Below are 18325 nucleotides of genomic sequence, written 5' to 3' on the forward strand. Positions count from 1 at the left end.
CGTCTCTACTAAAAATACAAAAAATTAGCCAGGCGTGGTGGCGGGCGCCTGTAGTCCCAGCTACTCGGGAGGCTGAGGCAGGAGAATGGCGTGAACCTGGGAGGCGGAGCTTGCAGTGAGCCGAGATAGCGCCACTGCACTCCAGCCTGGGCGACAGAGCAGAGACTCTGTCTCAAAAAAAAAAAAAAATTCCTGAGCAGCCCTGGCGGGCGTCCTTCCTTATCCACAGTTCCCTGCGTTGCTTGCAGTCTTCCTTCAGGCTAGCATTGGTATCAGGAATTTGGGAAGTTCTTCATGCCTGTTTCCTGTTTTGTGCTTTTCCCTCAAGTGATGAATATCTAAAATTTGGCCACATTCTCAGCTGTGAGATTCTCAACTTAAACAGTCTCTCCAGATAGGTAGTGAGTAGGAAAAGGCACAAACCACTTTTCCTCTGCTCTCACACCACAGCAACCAACACAGAAGACTTCGGTGACCACATGTGTGAGGGGGGTTTCCCACACACCCAGCGAGCAGTCACTTCTGCAGCAGACACCAGCTGGGTGGCCTCTGATTCAGTTCAGATGTGACACTGTCAAATTGGAGGTAGCGTCTCATCCCACGGGTTGAGGGCTCAGTCCCCAAGACTGCACCCCCCACACACACCAGTTGCAAGTCTGAGTCTCAGGGACTTCTGACCAACCACCTTCAAGTTGGGGTTCCCATGACCCCCTCTTTAGTTTCCATTACTTTGCTAGAGTGGCTCACAGAACTCAGGGAAACATTTACATCTATGATAAAGAATGTTACAAAGGATACAGATGAAGAGATGTGTAGGGCGAGGCATGGGGAAAGGGGTGCGGAAGAGCTTCCATGCCCTCCCTGGGTGCTCCACCCTCCAGGAACCTTCTTGTCTTCACCTGTCAGGAAGTCTCCAGCCCCGTCTTCTTGGGCCTTTTATGGAGCCTTCATTGGATAGGCCTGATAGAAATCTGTGTAGAAATGTGATTGGACAAAAAGACTACAATCCAATCCTAACAGACCGAGGAGAAAGCCACAAGGTCTGCCTGTTGAGATTCTTGTTGGCCTCTCTGTGTAGCGTTCCTTCCCCCTAGGTGTGCCGCAGGACCCTTCAGGAATATGGGGATCTTAAGACCTGCATTCATTCAAGGCGGTGGAGGATTTCTTTATGGAAAGGTTGGGGAAGATTAGATCTTGCTTTGGGCAGGTAAAAGTTTAAGACCAGCCTGGGCAACATGGAGAGACCCCATCTCTACAAAAATAAAAAAATTATCTGGGTGTGGTGGTGCATGCCTATAGTCCTAGCTGCTTAGGAGACTGAGGTGGGAGGATTGGTTGAGCCCAGGAGGTCACTGCTGCAGTGAGTGGTGATCATGCCACTGCACTCCAGCCTGGGCAACAGAGTGAGACCCTGTCTCAAAAAATAAAATAAAAATAAAATAAAATAAATGCATCCATGTGAGGGAAAGACCTCACGCAATCAGGAAATAGGCTGCCTCGTATCTGGCACATGTTTCTCCTGCTGTGGGGTTGACTTTTACTGCCTAATACTCATCTGGCTGGTCATTTTACCCATAGATTATGGAATCAGGGCACGACCACTTGAAGCCAGGAGTTCGAGGCTGTAGTGCACTATGATCGTGTCTGTGAGTAGCCACTGCACTGCAGCTTGGGCAACATAGCAAGACCGCTTCTCTAAACAAGTAGAAAAAATGTCATCATTTAGAAGGCTGGTGGGAAAGCGCATAGAGTGTTAGTGTCTAATAGTTACGCAGTTTCAGTTGGGGAAGATGAAAGAGTTCTAGAGACGGATGGTGGTGACAGGTGCATCGCAGCATGAATGTACCACACACCACAGAACTATGCTCTGAAAAGTGGTCAAGATGGCAAGCTTTATGTTATATATATTTTACTACAATTTTGAAAACAGTCATCTGTTTGCATTTTGGTCAAGTTGAAATCAGTAGGTTACAGTAAAAGACTGTTAAGTTCATTCGTATCCCTTTATTGGTCTTAATTTTTATATGCTAGTATTAGCAATTAAAATTTTTTTTTCTTTTTTTTTTTTGTCTTTAGCAATTAAAATTTTAATTGCTAGGCCAGGCCCGGTGGCTCACACCTGTAATCCCAGCACTTTGGGAGGCCAAGGTAGGTGGATCACCTGAGGTCAGGAGTTCAAGACCAGCTTGGCCAACATGGTGAAACCCCATCTCTACTAAAAATACAAAAATTAGCCAAGTGTGGTGGCGCACGCCTGTAATCCCAGCTACTCAGGAGGCTGAGGCACGAGAATTGCTTGAACCCGGGAGGCCATTGCACTCCAGCCTGGGCAACAGAGCAAGACCCTGTCTCAAAAATAAAAATTAAATAAATAAAAATAATTGCTAGTGACAATAATTATATGTACAGGACACATAACTAATCACGGAATTTGGTGCTGGACATAAGACTCACTACTTTCTCTCTATGTGAATCTTTAAATTAGAAAATTCCAAAGGACAGAATACATAGGTCTGTGACTCCTTCCAAAGATATGGGTTGAAACTGCATCTACCATGACGAGCATCGGGGCCACAACTCCGACGTTCTCTAATAGGGCATGAACAGAACGAGAACAGGTTTATTTTATTTTTAAATGCCAATAGTGCTATTAGGAGTCATTCTTCTTTCCCTTAGTCGTATAAATCCCCTATTATTTGGTGATGCGAAAGTGAGCTTTCACGCAGGTCAGCTGCACCTTTCACGTAGGTGCGCCAAGGTGGCAGTGAGCAGTGTGGCCGGGGTGGGGGCCGGCCTAACCAGGGTCTCTGTGTTCCCTTGCCATCCCATGCCCAACAGCAGGAGCTCATCGAGAGCATCAGCCGCAAGCTGCAGGTGCTCCGGGAGGCCCGCGAGAGCCTGCTGGAGGACGTGCAGGCCAACACCGTGCTGGGGGCCGAGGTGGAGGCCATCGTGAAAGGTGTCTGCAAGCCCAGTGAGTTTGACAAGTTCCGGATGTTCATTGGAGACCTGGACAAAGTGGTGAACCTCCTGCTGTCACTGTCAGGCCGCCTGGCCCGGGTGGAGAATGCCCTCAATAATTTGGACGACGGCGCTTCTCCCGGTGATCGGGTAAATGCAGATACGTCTGACTTGGAAATGGGGGGTGATCTCGTGGGAAGGCTGTTTTTCAAGTGTCATGAAAGTGAGCTCCTTGGAGCCTAGCATAGCTTCCACATGGCCTGTCCACCTCCTCCTGCAGGCCTTGTCGAGACAGTGCACGCTCTATACCCTCTCCTTCCTTTTATATTTCTTTAGTTGTTTGTTTGTTTGTTTGAGACAGGGTCTCATTCTGTTGCCCAGGCTGGAGTGCAGTGGTGCGATCTCAGCTCACTGCAGCCTCTGCCTCCCGAGGTTCAAGAGATTCTCCCACCTCAGCTTCCCGGGTAGCTGAGCTCCCAGGTGCATGCCACCATGCCCGGCTAATTTTTGTATTTTTTTGGTAGAGACGGGATTTCACTATGTTGGCCAGGCTGGTCTGGAACTCCTGAGCTCAAGTGATCCGCCTACCTCAGCCTCCCAAAGAAGTGCTGGGATTACAAGTGTGAGCAACTGTGCCTGGCCTCCTTCCTTTTAATTGAGGGGAAAAGGTGCTTATCAGATGCAGGGAGTTGAACCGTCATTGGACTGCAGGGCTGCGGGATCTTCTCAAAGAACTGTTACCTCTTTTTGACATCTTTTTAGATATTCCTATTGACTCTTACTGATAATTGTCTCTTCTTAGAAAAATCACGTTGTTGTTGTTTTTACTTTTCTTTTACCATGTATAAGTCCGTAACAGACATGCCTGCCTGCTGACGATCGTGAGTACTCAATGATAGCTATTTTCTTGTGGTGGTTGTAGCTGCGATTTAACAAGAGGGCATATATCAGTCTAGAAGGAACCAGACAGTGCGTCTAACTTCAAGGCGTTTCTCAGTGGGTCTGTCTTTTCGTCCTTTCACATATGAACCAAGAGAAATAATAGCTGCCTCGTTGGCTTTTACCTCATAGGCCAAATATCAGTAAAACAGCTAGTTTTGTTTGCACAGAACAGGCCTTCAGAATGTTCATCTGTATCATGAATAAAACATCTTAACCTCTCTCAGAAGGGGAGCAGAAGAAGCACCCCTCCCCTTTCTCCAGGTGAGGGTGATTTGGGCCACGCAGAACGCTGTCCTGGCGCTGGGCTTGGAGACGGTGCCCTTCTGCACTCAGCTGAGTGCTTAGTAACTGTGTCGTGGAACTAGCTAGGTCAGGGTGGCACCGTGCCCGAGGGGGCTGCTGGCCGACACCCGTGCACAGCACTGCGTCTTCTCCACCCTCAGGCTTCCTTGTGCGCAGATATGCTCTGCAGGCTCGAGGGCTTCTCCTCCTCCTGCCAGGAGCATTTAGCAAGCCTGCCCTGAATTCCTCTCAAGTCCTCCCATGTGGCCAGCTGTCCCACGGTGTTCCCATGGAGCGGACCTTGACACCAAGAGGGCCCCGCAGTCCTTTGCCCTTTGCAGCATCTCAGAATTGTGTCATTGTGAGTCCCTTGGTGACTCTTCTGCTCACCATTCAAGGCAGGTGGGAGAGAGTCAGGCTCAGACAGCAAGAGGAAACCCAGAGAGGCCTGTGGGCGGCCTCTGGGCCCCTCAGGCTGGCCCGCTGCAACCATGAGACACATGCCCCCAGGCCCTGGGCCCTGGGTTTGTCTGTGTGGACCCCATCGGATCTCTGGTGGCATCAGGGTTTCCATCGATAAGTTGTGGGACCAGCCCACAAGTTGCCAGTGTCTTCAAGGGTTGGCCAGTGCCCCGGCTTTCATCCTGGTCCTCAACAGGCTTGTTTGTCTGTCAACAGCAATCACTGCTTGAGAAGCAGAGAGTCCTGATCCAGCAGCACGAGGACGCCAAGGAGCTCAAGGAGAACCTGGACCGCCGCGAGCACATCGTCTTTGACATTTTGGCCAACTATCTGAGCGAGGAGAGCCTCGCGGACTATGAGCACTTCGTGAAGATGAAGTCGGCCCTCATCATCGAGCAGCGGGAGCTGGAAGATAAAATCCACCTTGGTGAAGAGCAGCTGAAGTGCTTATTCGACAGCCTTCAGCCCGAAAGGGGCAAATAAGAGACCAGTCCCCGGTGGAGGAGGGGCACGGGGCCTCCGAGCTCCAGCTCCGTTCCCAAGGATACTTGCGAAGACCCCACCTGTGTTCATGCCCTGGAAAGAGACTTCTCCCATAGCAAAGAGGCTGTTATAAAAGCAATAACTTTTGTGTTTGTGTGGGATGATTTATTTAATTTTTTAGTTTCCCTTTTGATTGCTGAGAGCCATTTTCCTTTACACATAACTACACCTGACACCAGGCTCTGCTGGATGTGAGTTTCCACTGCATGGGCTGTGGGCTGGGCCTGTGGTGCATGCCAAGTGGTCACTGTCAGTGGGAAACCCGTTGTTCCTCCCGTCTTCAGATGCTGAGCCAACTGCTTGGACAGCAGCCAGCGCGTCATGACATGCATGAGAGGGGGACCCTGGTGCTCATCTTCTCTTGTGATTCATCCAGGCATGGGCTGCCAGGTTTTGTCCCTGCTCGTTCAACAGTGTGAGCATTTGTCTCTGTTACCTAATGATGTTCTCTGACCCAGGAGAAATCATCATCATGATGATGATAATTTATTAACTTTTTGGAAAGGTGAATAGTTTCCTAATGGTTAAAAACCAACTGTGAAAGGAACAACCTGTGTGGTTGGGTTCACTCATTCTCAGATTAAATTGCCACTTAAAGAAATAACGTGCATGCTTTAAAAAACACAGTCACGCACCAAGCAGGCAAATAGCTTTAGTCCTTCTCACCTAACATCACAGTTGTTCTGCAAAGTAAAATGTTTTGGTTAAGAGCGTGTCCAGTGGTAATGTACTTGTTAGCTGTTTCTCAAGACCAACAGAAGATGTTTTCAGTTACTTTCCCCCCATGTCTTTGTATGCATATGATTGTCCATGATAATTGGCTACTTTTCCATTGTTTCCTCCTTAAATCGTTTAGCATGGCATGAGGGCCACATTCCATGTACGGGGACTCTTCAGAGGTCCCGTGGACTACACAACTCCTGAGCTGGATCTTTTTCTGCCATGAAGTTTAAAGATTCTATGCCCATTTCCTTGATTGAAATGGCAGGATTCTAAAGAGAGCCTGGTTTGTTAAAAGAAAACACTGTCATGCTGTCAGTTCCCAACTGACAAGTCACAGACTGGGAGAAAATATTTGCAAATCGTGTATGTGACAAAAGGTTTGTGTCCAGGATGTACAAAGAACTCTCAAACCGGATAGTAAGACAACAAACAGCCCAAGTGAAAAGCAGGCAAAAGACTTGAATAGACACTTCACCAAAGAGCATACACGCGTGGCAAACAAGCACACGAAAAGACGTTCAGCCACCGATGGCTTGGTTATAATTTATAACTTACTTATTTTTATCTAATAATTGTAGATTCAGTGTATTTCTTCAAAAAATGTTTAATTAAATGCATGTTAATGGTGAGTGAATCCCTTGGGTGACTTCGTGTTTAGGTCGTATTAGGGCATTTGTTGGATCAACGGATCATTTTAACCCTGACTTCCCCTTATTCCCATAAAAGAAGTTTTCCAGTGGAATGGAGATTTCATTTTGTCAGCAGCAGTGACCACAGCCTTACCAAAGCAGACGCGTGCGCGTGCACAGACGCACACACACAGATGTCTTAAAAGACTAGAATCCACACTTCCTGAGCCAGAGGGGCCGTGTTGACGGTAATGCATTCTCTATAGAGCCAAGTCCAAACTGGCAAGCTCAATGATGCAGGCAATAAACCGCCTTTTTGGCAGCCTACCAATGCCAAAAGGATAAATGTCTTTCCAAAAGTGTGTATTCCTGTTAAATTAAGCTCTTGCTAACTTGAAAAATCCCTTTTCTGCCAGCGAAGCTTCCTCCTCCCCTCCAGCTGGTAGTCACTTGCTGTGAATGCTGGTCAGTCTGAAAAGGTGAAGCTGGCTGTGCACTTACCCCCATCTTTCTCCCTCGGGGAGACGACCCAAGGAATTTCAGAGTATTTTGTTTGGCAGAGCTTTTACTTGTTATTCTTTGCCCTCAAATACAGTATTGTGGTCATTTTGATGATATGTGTGTAAAATGTGAATAATCCAATTTGTGTCTGTACTCAGCCTTTTGATGTCTTTTTAGGACTTTCTCTTCTACACAGCAATACATAGTGCTCGAGTATCCTTGTAGCAAAGCACATAGAGCCAGCTGTCCTGTCAGTTCCCCTGTTTGCCTCTGAAACGTCTGGTTAGTGGGGACCCGAAGATTCTAGTGAGTCAACATCCATAACTCTGTATCTAGTTGTATTATTCATAGAAAATCAATCTGGTGCTAATGGTTGGCCCTGGTGTTCTTGGGTGGCAGCTGCTCCTTCGCCCTCTTGTAGCGTGGCTGTGGAGGGCTCTGCCTATGGGGGGTGGCCTATGGCTTGTGTCCTTCAGTCCACCACAGCAAATGTGTGTAGATTTCATGCTCGACACTTACCACTCACCTATCAACAGATCATCCTGCTTGACTGTAACAAAATAAATAGTGTCTCTTCAAGTGAATGGAGCATGTCTTTGATTTACCTACTTTACAGCTTCTGTAAAAAAAGAATGTCCTCACCATATGTCAGATTCTTAAGCCATCTGAGTAAACCGTGGGATTGATTATATGTGTGTAATTTATTTACACTAGTCGGTTTGTAGTGAGGAAACAGGGACCAGGTCGCATCACTTAGCTGGTGCCCCAGTAATGCTGTGTAACTATAAAATGTCAGCAATAATCTGTGCAACAAAGTATTGACTTAGCTCATGAATTTGTAGATGAGCTAATTCGGGCTGGGCTCTGTGCTGTGTGCCTCTCCTCTTCCTCATGGGACCAGCCGTGTGGCTGGATGTGTTCATGGCAGGGGCACAAGACAACACACCCTGTCACAAAGGGGCTTCTCCTGGCTTTGTCCTGTCATACCTGCTAACCTTCTTCTGGCAAAGCACATCTCCTGGCTAACCCCGGCACCAAAGGGTGTGGAACAGGCTCCACCTTTTAGTGGAGGAACCATAAATTCACATGGCAGAGTGTGGACACAGGGAGGGATGAAGAACTGGGGCTGTCCATGGGCTCCATCTCGCCTGCCTCTTCATGTCTACTGATAATGGAGTGGCACCAAAGTGGCTGGCACCACGGAGTCAAGTTGCCTGGAGCAAAGCCACCTCTGTCACTTCTAGTTGTGTGGCCACAGCAAGTAACCCAGCCTCTGTGAGCCCCAGCTCCTCTCTCGTAATTGGAGATGGGCTGCTGTAAGGTCAGGTGAGTTGATAAATGTTGGTGTGCTTAGACGCCATGCTTGGTTCACAGCACGGCTGCATAAGCTGTGAATACGGCTCTTATCCTGTTGTGCACCTGGAGGAAACACTGTCCCTGTAGTCAGAATAGATCCGCCCGCCAGAACCACCCGAGAGATAGATAACGGTTGATTTCTTTTATTTGGTAGGATTAGAAGTGTTTCTGCTAGGGAGCAGATTTGTGAGACCTGAAGGTTAGGCAGTCAGGGTTATGGGAAAACACTTGGAAAAAAAGACGCAGCCTTTCTCTGTCTGTCACCCAGGCTGGAGTGCTGTGGTGCGATCATGACTCACTGCAGCCTCCAACTCCAGGGCTCAGGTGATCCTCCCACCTCAGCCTCCCAAGTAGCTGGGACTATAGGCACACTCTCTACCACATCTGGCTAATTTTTTATTTTTGCAGAGACAGCATCTTGCTATGTTCCCCAGGCTGGCCTCAAACCCCTGGCCTCAAGCCATGCTCCTGTCTTGGCCTCCCAAAGTGCTGGGATTACAGGTATAAGTCACTGAAGCCCAGGGATGGGTTTATATGTGTTTTCTTGTGTTTGTTTAAACTCCCTTTCTGTCTATGATTGTCAGATTTTTTTTTTTTTTTTGGAGATGGAGTCTCGCTCTGTCGCCCGGGCTGGAGTACGGTGGCGTGATCTCAGCTTACTGCAACCTTCACCTCCCTGGTTCAAGCGATTCTTGTGCCTCAGTCTCCCAAGTAGCTGGGATTACAAGTGCCCACCATTATGCTCAGCTAATTTTTGTATTTTTAATAGAGATGGGGTTTCACCATGTTGGCCAGGCTGGTCTTGAACTCCTGACCTCAAGTGATCCACCCACCTTGACCTTCCAAAGTACTGGGATTACAGGCGTGAACCACTGCGCCTGGCCTTATGATGGTCATTTCTTAATTTGTATGTTTAATCTCTTGTTAAACTTTGGGCTGTAAATTAGAGCAGGTTCTGTGATTCGTTCTAATGTTTTCTAATAGTCAAAAAGTGGAAACAGCTCCGATGTTCATCAGTAGGAGAATAAATAATGATAGTCTACTATGTACAATAGAATACTGCTCAGAAATACAAAGGCATGAATTACTGAAACACACAAAATACAAGGATGCATCTAAGAAACACTGTGCCAAGTGGGAGACGGCTGAGGTAAGAAGAGTGCCTGCTGCAAGACTTCGTTTATGTGAAGTTCTAGAATGGGCCAAATTGTCTGTGGTAGAAAATATCAAAGTCATAGTTGTCTCCAGAGGTGGGGGGGTGGGGGTGCACAGGGTACTTGGGGTGAAGTTCATGTTCTGCAAATGGATAGGGGCATGGGTTACACAGGTGTTGGCTTTTGTCAGAATCCAGCCATCATGTACTTAAGATTTGTGCATTTTACGAGAGAAGGAAAAAATAAATATTGAACTGCACTCCATGCTATGTGGGCTGATGTGTTTAGGGAGGAATATACTGATGTCTGCAATTTGCTTTGAAATGCGTAAAAAATAAGATGGGTGAATGGGTGGGGAGAGATGAATAAGTGTATTGATATGTGATAGGCACAGTAAAACACTAATGGCAGAAAGTTGGTGGTGAGTATACAGGTGTTTACTGTAAAATCCTTTCAACTTTGCTGTTTGAAAATGTTCTTAATCACACACTGGGAGAAAATAGGCATCTCACCCAACACAGCCTTCCTAAGAGCCTTCCAGATGATCTGTCTGCTCTTAGGTGTTCACAGAAAAGATGCAAAAGCCATTTCCTGGGCATATAGTTCACTTATTCTCTTGTTGATGTATTCATACAGATATAGTTATTAATATTCTTTCTCTGTTTACCAGAAAATTATAATATGGTATATTTGTTTGTTCTTGCATTGCTGCAAAAAACTACCTGAGACTGGGTAATCCATAAAGAAAAGAGGTTTAATTGGCTCACAGTTCCACAGGCTGTACGGGAAGCATGGCTGGGGAGGCCTCAGGAAACTTACAGTTATAGCAGAAGGTGAAGAAGGAGTCCCGTCTCACTAGGTTGGAGCAGGAGGGAGAGAGAGAAGGGGGAGGTGCTACACACTTTTAAACAACCAGATCTCATGAGAACTATCATGACAACAGCAAGAAGGAAATCCATTCCCATGATTGAGTCACCTCCCACCAGGCCCCTCCTCCAACACTGGGGGTTACAATTCAACATGAGAATTGGGCAGTGACACAAATCCAAACCATATCATTCTGCCCCTGGTCCCTCCCAAATCATGTCCTTCTCACAATGCAAAGTACAATCGTCCCTTCTCAACAGTTCCCCAGTGTTAACTCATTCCAGCATTAATTCTAAAGTCCACAGTCCAGAGTCTCATCTGAGAGAAGGCAAGTCCCTTCCACCAATGAGCCTGTAAAATAAAAAACAAGTTACCTCCAACATTCAGTGGGGGTACAGGTATTGGATAAATAATCCCAATCCAAAATGAAGAAATCTGCCAAAACAAAGGGGCTACAGGCCCCATGCAAGTCTGAAACCCAACAGGGCAGTCATTAAATCTTAAAGCTCCAAAATAATCTCCTTTGACTCCATGTCTCACATCCATGCCATAGTGATGCAAGAGGTGGGTTCCCAAGGCCTTGGGTAGCTCTGCCCCTGTGGCTCTGCAGGGCTCAACTCTCATGGCTGCTCTCAAGGGCTGGCGTTGAGTGCCCGTGGCGTTTCTAGGTGCATGGTGCAAGCTGCCAGTGGATCTACCATTCTGGGGTCTGGAGGACAGTGGCCTTCTTCACAGCTCCACTAGGCAGTGCCCCACTGGGGACTCTGTTGGGGGGCTCCAACCCTACATTTTCCCTGTGCACTACCCTAGCAGAGGTTCTCCATGAGGGCTCTGCCCCTGCAGCAGACTTCTGCCTCGATTTCCAGGCCTTTCCATACATCCCCTGAAATCTAGGCAGCAGCTCCCAAGCCTCAACTCTTGCCCACTGCACACCTGCAGGCTTAACACCACATGGAAGCTGTCAAGGCTTATGGCTACCACCCTCTGGAGCAGCGGCCTGAGACATATCTGGGGCCCTTTTAGCCAACGCTGGAGCTAGAGCAGCTGGGACACAGGGAGCAGTGTCCTGAGAATATGTAGGGCAGCAGGAGCCCTGGGCCTGGCCCACAAAACCATTTTTCCCTCCTAGGTCCCTGGGCCAATAATGGGAGGGGCTGCCGTGAAGGTCTCTGAAATGCCTTGGATGGATTTTCCCCATTGTCATGGCTATTAACATTCAGTTCCTCTTATGCAAATTTCTGCAGCCAGCTTGAATTCTCCGCAGAAAATTAGTTTTTCTTTTTTACCACATGGTCAGGATGCAAATTTTCTAAACTTTTATGCTCTGCTTCCCTTTTAAATATAAGTTCCAGTTTCAGATCATCTCTTTGCCCATGCATAGGACCATATGCTGTTACAAGCAGCCAGGTTACACCTTGAACACTTTGCTGCTTAGAAATTTCTTCTGCCAGATACCCTAAATCATTTCTCTCAAGTTCAATGTTCCACAGATCTCTAGGGCAGGAGCATAATGCCTCCAACTTCTTCGCTAGCACATAACAAAAGTGACCTTTGCTTCAGTTCCCAATAAGTTCTTCATCTCCATCTGAGACAACCTCAGCCTGGACTTCATAATCTGTATCACTATTGGCATTTTGCTCACAACAATTTACAAGTCTCTAGGAAGTACCAACCTTTCCCTCATTTTCCTGTCTTCCAAGCCCTCCAAACTGTTCCAGCCTCTGCCTGTTACTCAGTTCCAAAGCTGCTTCCACATTGTCAGGTATCTGACCCCAGGAATGGGGTATTGATATAATTCTGTATTAATTCATTCTTGCATTCCTATAAAGAACTACCAGAGACTGGGTTATTTATGAAGAATAGAGGTCTAATTGGCTAACAGTTCTGCTGGCTGTACAGGAAGCATGGCTGGGGAGGCCTCGGGAAACTTACAATCATGGCAGAAGGCAAAGGGGAAGCCCGCATGTCTTACATGGCCAGAGAAGGAGGAAGAAAAGAGAAGGGGTAGGTGCTACACACTTTTAAACAACCATATCTCATGAGAATTCACTATTATGAGAACAGCAAGGGAGAAATCCACCCCCATGATCCAATCACCTCCCACCAGGCCCCTCTTCCAACATTGGAGATAACAATTCAACATGAGATTTGGGTGGGGACACAAATCCAAACCATATCATACAGTGTGCATGAAGGACTTCAAAGGGATGTTAAAACATTTATTTTTTATACATGTGCATCAGGCAAACAGGAAGTTTTTTACAAATCCCTGTACATACTCTTGCCCCTTAAAACACTGTTTGACGTGTGGTGTCATCCAAGTTTCATGACAGGGTTCGAAGTTAATATAATCGCTGCTTGCTTTGCTGAGTTGCTTTGACATATCTGGATATCATCTTTCTGTGTGTAGAGTGTATACCAACACATCAAACAAACGTGTGTAGTGTATACCAACAAACATCAAATGTTTGTTGAGGGTATCCTCAAAGCCCTGTGCTCTTTGAGTGTTGGATCTTTGCTCTGAAGGCAGGAAAGGGAGTGCTGAGACAGCAAAGGTGACTGGAATGCCAGGAGCCTCGTCTGGCTCGGAAGACGCCCCCAAGGGCAAGCAGCATCCTTGATGTGGTGAGCTGAAAGCCAGCTCTCCCTAAAGATCTGTGGCCCCCTGGATGGATGAGTTCCCTTGGCGTCTTGCTATACTATTTTTGTGATCCATTTCAGTCAAAGATGTGTGAAAAGCATTTTATAAGTTGTAACGTGCCCTACTGTCAGTAAACCTCATACCATCAATTTTATAAAGCTCTTTTAGTGAGACCAGCCTTGCAGCAATTGCTCTATATTTAGGAAAGCAAAGATGGATATTACAAACCACAAAACTGCCCCGTTCAAGAGTTTTTTACCTACATGATAATTTTGCCTTCTCCCTGTGTTCTCTCTTTTCATAGGATTTCACCTACATATCTGTGCATGTGTGTGTGTGTGTGTGTATTTTTTTTTTTTTTGAGACAGGACCTCACTCTATTGCCCAGGCTGGAGTGCAGTGGCAGAGTCACAGCTCACTGCAGCCTCGATCTCTCTGGGTTCAGGCAGTCCTCCCGTCTCTGCCTCCCAAGTAGCTGTGACTACAGGCGTGCATCCCTCACCTGGTTAATTTTTTCTATTTTTTTGTAGAGATGGAGTTTCATTATGTTGTCCAGACGGGTTTCGAACTCCTGGGTTCAAACGACCCTCCCAAAGTACTGGGATTACAGGTGTGAGCCACCCTGCCAAGCCTACATATTAATTTTGGTTTTGAAAAGGAAAGTTAAGCGAATGAGAACTGGGTGTCGAAAGGATCCAGAGCTTAAGATGTGCACATCGAGATCCCCAGCCTGGTGGTGGAGACTCCATCGTAAGCCTGGAGTGTTTCTCCACTGACTTGACACAAGTACATCCAGCTGCCCTATCTCAATAGCGAGTTGATTTAGAGCAAACACGTCCTGTGAAGGGATTTTTAGACACTTTTGCTCTATTACAGCTCATTATGTAGGCATTTAAAAAGAGCTCAAGAATATGTAGGAAAAAATGTTGCTAAAAATTCTTTGTTTTCTATGGCATTTCCTAAGTTCTAAACTTTAAACTTTTTCTTCAGAGAGGAATTTATTTTTATACCAGTGACACTTGATTACTCAACTGGATACACTTAAACACCTAAACATTCTACCGGAAGACTGACGTCCTTGTTCATATCCAATCATATATAAATACTGGCCTATGAACAAAACTGGGGAGATGTGTTACCCTTTTTTTGTTTGTTTTTTATTTTTTTAATGTAATCATTATTATTGTTGTTATTATTATTATTATTATTATTTTTGAGGTGGAGTCTTGCTCTGTCACCCGGACTGGAGTGCAATGGCGCGATCTTGGCTCACTGCAACCTCCGCCTCCCAGGTTCAAGTGATTCTCCTGCCTCAGCCTCCTGAGTAGCTGGGATTACAGGCACGTGCCACCACGCCCAGCTAATTTTTGTATTTTTAGTAGAAACGGGGTTTCACCGTGTTAGCCAGGATGGTCTCAATCTCCTGACCTTGTGATCTGCCCACCTCGGCCTCCCAAAGTGCTGGGATTATAGGTGTGAGCCACCGCGCCCGGCCCTATTTATTTATTTTTTGTGGCCCATTCTAATCAAAGGAAGAAGAAAAAAAAGAATACAGCATGCAGGGAGAGTTTCAAATACGAAAAACCCTGAGTGTGAATATTTTGTTTACATTATTCTGCTTGTGCAGAATTTTCAGTCTTAAACTAAGCTATCACCTGTAGAACAGATATTTGGAATTAGAGTACTTTTTAAACTATTACTGGCATGAGCCTTTCTTCTTAAATTGATTCAAAGGACTCAAACTATTAGCAAATATTACATGTTGTCTTAATCCGTTCAGGCTTCTATAACAAAGTACCATAGACTGAGTGAATCATAAACAACACAGAAATTGATTTCTCACAGTTCTGGAGGCTGGAAATCCAAGATCAGGGTGCCCCTGTGGTCAGGTTCTGGTGAGAACCGGGTTGCTGGCCTGGTTGTATCCTCACATGGTGGAAAGAGAGCAAAGTAGCTCTCAGGCCTCTTCTTATAAGGGCGCTAATCCCATTCATGGGGAGTTCTGCCCCCATGACCTGGTTACCTCCCAAAGATCCCACCTCCTAATACCAGCACACTGGGGTTAGGATTTCAACATCTAGTTAGGGGATAAGGGGGGCAAACATTCAGTCCATAACAGTTGTCAACTTTTTAGCATATATAAGAAAAGCATGTTCAATTTTTTTTTTTCTTATTTTTGAGAAGGAGTTTTGCTCTTGTTGCCCAGGCTAGAGTACAATGGCACGATCTTGGCTCACTCCAACCTCCGCCTCCCGGGTTCAAGTGATTCTCCTGCCTCAGCCTCCCGAGTAGCTGGGATTACAGGCATGTGCCACCAGGCCCGGCTAATTTTGTATTTTTAGTAGAGATGGGGCTTCACCATGTTGGCCAGGCTGGTCTCGAACTCCTGACCTCAGGTGATCCGCCCACCTCGGCCTCCCAAAGTGCTGGGATTACAGGCGTGAGCCACTGCACCTGGCTTCTTCAATGTTTTTCTAAGTTTTATTGAAAAAGAAACCAAAATGGTATTTATGAATTAGAAGGGAGAGATGTAGATCTTAATGTATATGACAGCTATAACCTAAAGGTTGCAAGGAAAAGGACACACCTAGTGGTAAAGTTGCTACATTCCTCTGGAAGTAATGAAATATTAATTCTGAATAGGCTATGGGCCGGGCACAGTTGCTCATGCCTGTGATCCCAGCACTCTGGGAGGCTGAGGCAGGAGGATCGCTTGAGCCCAGGAGTTCAAGACCATCCTGGCAGCATGGTGAAACCCCATCTCTACTAAAAATACAAAAAAAATCAGCCAGGCGTGGTGACCTGCACCTGTAGTCTCAGCTACTGGGGAGGCTGAGGTGGGAAGATCACTTGAGCACAGGAGGCAGAGGTTGCAGTGAGCTGAGATTGTGCCACTGCACTCCAGCCTGGGCGGCAGAACCACACCCTGTCATAAATAAATAAATAAATAAATAAATAAATAAATAAATAAATAAATAGTTTTTTCAAAATAGGCTATGAAATGCCTGTGTATTGTCATCCCTAGAACAACCACTTAAAAACTGTACAAAGAGATTCAGACAACTCAATAGATAACTTTTGACCTTGCTCAGACAGCCCAAAAGAGGGCAGTAGAAGGGAAGCCGCAGCAACAACAACCAGAAGAAACAAAACAAATATTAAAATAGCAGACCTGCCTGGGCGCGGGGGCACACGCCTGGAATCCCAGCACTTTGGGAGGCCGAGGTGACAGGATCGCTTCAGCCCAGGAGTTCAAGACCAGCCTGGAAGACATAGGGAGACCCCGTCTCTACAAAAAAAAAAAAAATTACCTGGGTGTAGTGAAATGTGCCAGTGTTCCCAGCTACTAGGGAGACTGAGGCAGGAGGATCACTTGAGCCCAGGAATTGGAGGCTGCAATGAGCCATGATCACACTACTACACTCCAACCTGAGCGACAGAGTAGACCCTGTCTCAAAAAAGAAAAATAAATTCTCCAAATACTGTAAAAAAAAAAAAAAAAAAAAAAAGGAAGTGGCTATTTCTGCTCTCCACATGAAAATCTGTTATATGACAACACTTGGAGTTCATCAAACACTTGGAGCCCAGTGGGAGCAAGACTGTACAGCTACCTCCCTCCAAGTTCAGATTGGCCCTCCTGCCTTCTGCCACAGAAGGGGACTGGTGGTCTGGTGATTATGGGGGGCGGCGGTGAAGGGGGTAATTGGGGGCATCGGATATAGATTCTCAGGCACTATTCCTACTGACAGTCCCCCGTACTTCCCCCACCGACACCCACCTCCCTGCAGAAGCACCTGGTACCACAAAGAGTCTTGCTCCCAGCAGGTCTGCATCTCAGCCTTCTGGTCTACCCAGCCAGTTGGCATTTGTCTACCACCTTTCCTGCTACCAGGATCTTTTTGGTAAATCATCTGCTGTGTTCTCTGAGGGTTAATGCCTCTTTTAAGCTGTTTCTGTCATTTTAGTGGGCTTTGAGGAGAGGGTGTAGTTAAATGCATGTGTGCACTGCTTTTTTTTTTTTTTTAAGATAACCAATAGTGCAGAAAAGCACATAAACTTGTCACATTGTAGGACACTGAAGAACAAAAGAGATCACATAGAATTCCCCAGCCAGTCAGGAGTCTGAGACCAGCCTGGCCAACATGGTGAAACCCGTCTCTACTAAACATACAAAAAATTAGCTGGACGTGGAGGCGGGCGCCTGTAATCCCAGCTACTCGGGAGGCTGAGGCAGGAGAATCGCTTGAACCCGGGAGGTGGAGGTTGCAGTGAGCCGAGATTGCACCACTGCACTCCAGCCTGGGCAACAAGAGCAAAACTCTCTCAAAAATAAAAAATAAAAGAATTCTCCAGCCAGACATAGGCAGTGTGTTAGTGTCCTATTGGTGCTGTAACAAATTACCACAAACTTAGCGGTTTAAAATGCCACATTTACGCATTACAGTTGTGAAGGTCAGAAGTCTGTAATCTGTCATGCCAAGCTAAAGTCAAGGTGTGAGCAGGGCTGTGTTCCTTTCTGGAAGCTCCAGGGAGAATTGGTTTCTTGCCTGTCTGGTATCTGGAGGCCACCCCATTTCTGGTCTCACGACCCCTTCCTCCATCCGCAAAGCCAGCAGTCTAGCATCTTCCGGTCTCTCCCTGACCCTCCTTCTATCATCTCATTTCCCTCCCTGACCCTCTTGCCTCCCTCACACAAGAACCCTTGTGATGACACTAGCCCACCTGGATAAGCCGGGATCATCTCCCCACAGCAGGATCCTCGATTCCATCACAGCTGCAAAGCCTGTTTTGCCATGGAAGGCAACATAGCCACGTACCCTCTTCCTTCCTTCCCGCCCTCCCTCCTTCCCACCTTCCTCCCTTCCTTCCTTCCCCCATTCCTCCCCTCACTCTCTCCTTCCCTCCGTCTTTCTCTCCCTCTTTCCCTTCCTCCCTCCCTCCATTCTTTTCCTCCCTCCCTGTCTCCTTTTTCCTTTTGCTTTTTTTAAGGAAACACGATTATATAGTAATATTTTTGAAATCTGCTTTTTACTTAGCAGTATTGGGAACGTTTTCCTTAATTATTCTTCAACATAGTATTGAATTTTGGTGTGATATCCCATTATAAGGATATAAAATGGTTTACTGAACGGTTCTCTAAGTGTGGTTTTAGGATTTTGCCTTTTTGTCCCAGTTGTAACCTCAGTTACAGAGTTCATTGGGTGTGCTTTGCACTTAGATCTTTGCACACATCTCTGCTCATTTGCTCAGAATAAATTCCTTCT

General features: G+C 46.5%; 1 protein-coding gene across 6 annotated transcripts in view; it reads left to right on the plus strand.

Annotated features, from left to right (window-relative positions):
• Window positions 1–6542, plus strand: part of SHROOM2 (shroom family member 2) — a 161073-nt gene extending 154531 nt beyond the window's left edge. For 4 of the 6 annotated variants that reach the window (XM_031005994.3, XM_055377016.2, XM_019019382.4 and 1 more), the window contains 2 exons: window positions 2839–3111; window positions 4864–6542. In XM_031005994.3, coding sequence (XP_030861854.2) covers window positions 2839–3111; window positions 4864–5130 — 540 coding nt within the window. In that variant the 3' untranslated portion in view covers window positions 5131–6542. The remainder of the gene's footprint in view (window positions 1–2838; window positions 3112–4863) is intronic. The other 2 variants (XM_055377015.2, XM_019019386.4) reach the window with 1 other exon arrangement.
• Window positions 6543–18325: the final 11783 nt, after the last annotated feature.

The sequence above is a fragment of the Gorilla gorilla genome, chromosome X, assembly GCF_029281585.2.
Source record: "Gorilla gorilla gorilla isolate KB3781 chromosome X, NHGRI_mGorGor1-v2.1_pri, whole genome shotgun sequence".
In the NCBI taxonomy this organism is placed as follows: Eukaryota; Metazoa; Chordata; class Mammalia; order Primates; family Hominidae; genus Gorilla; species Gorilla gorilla.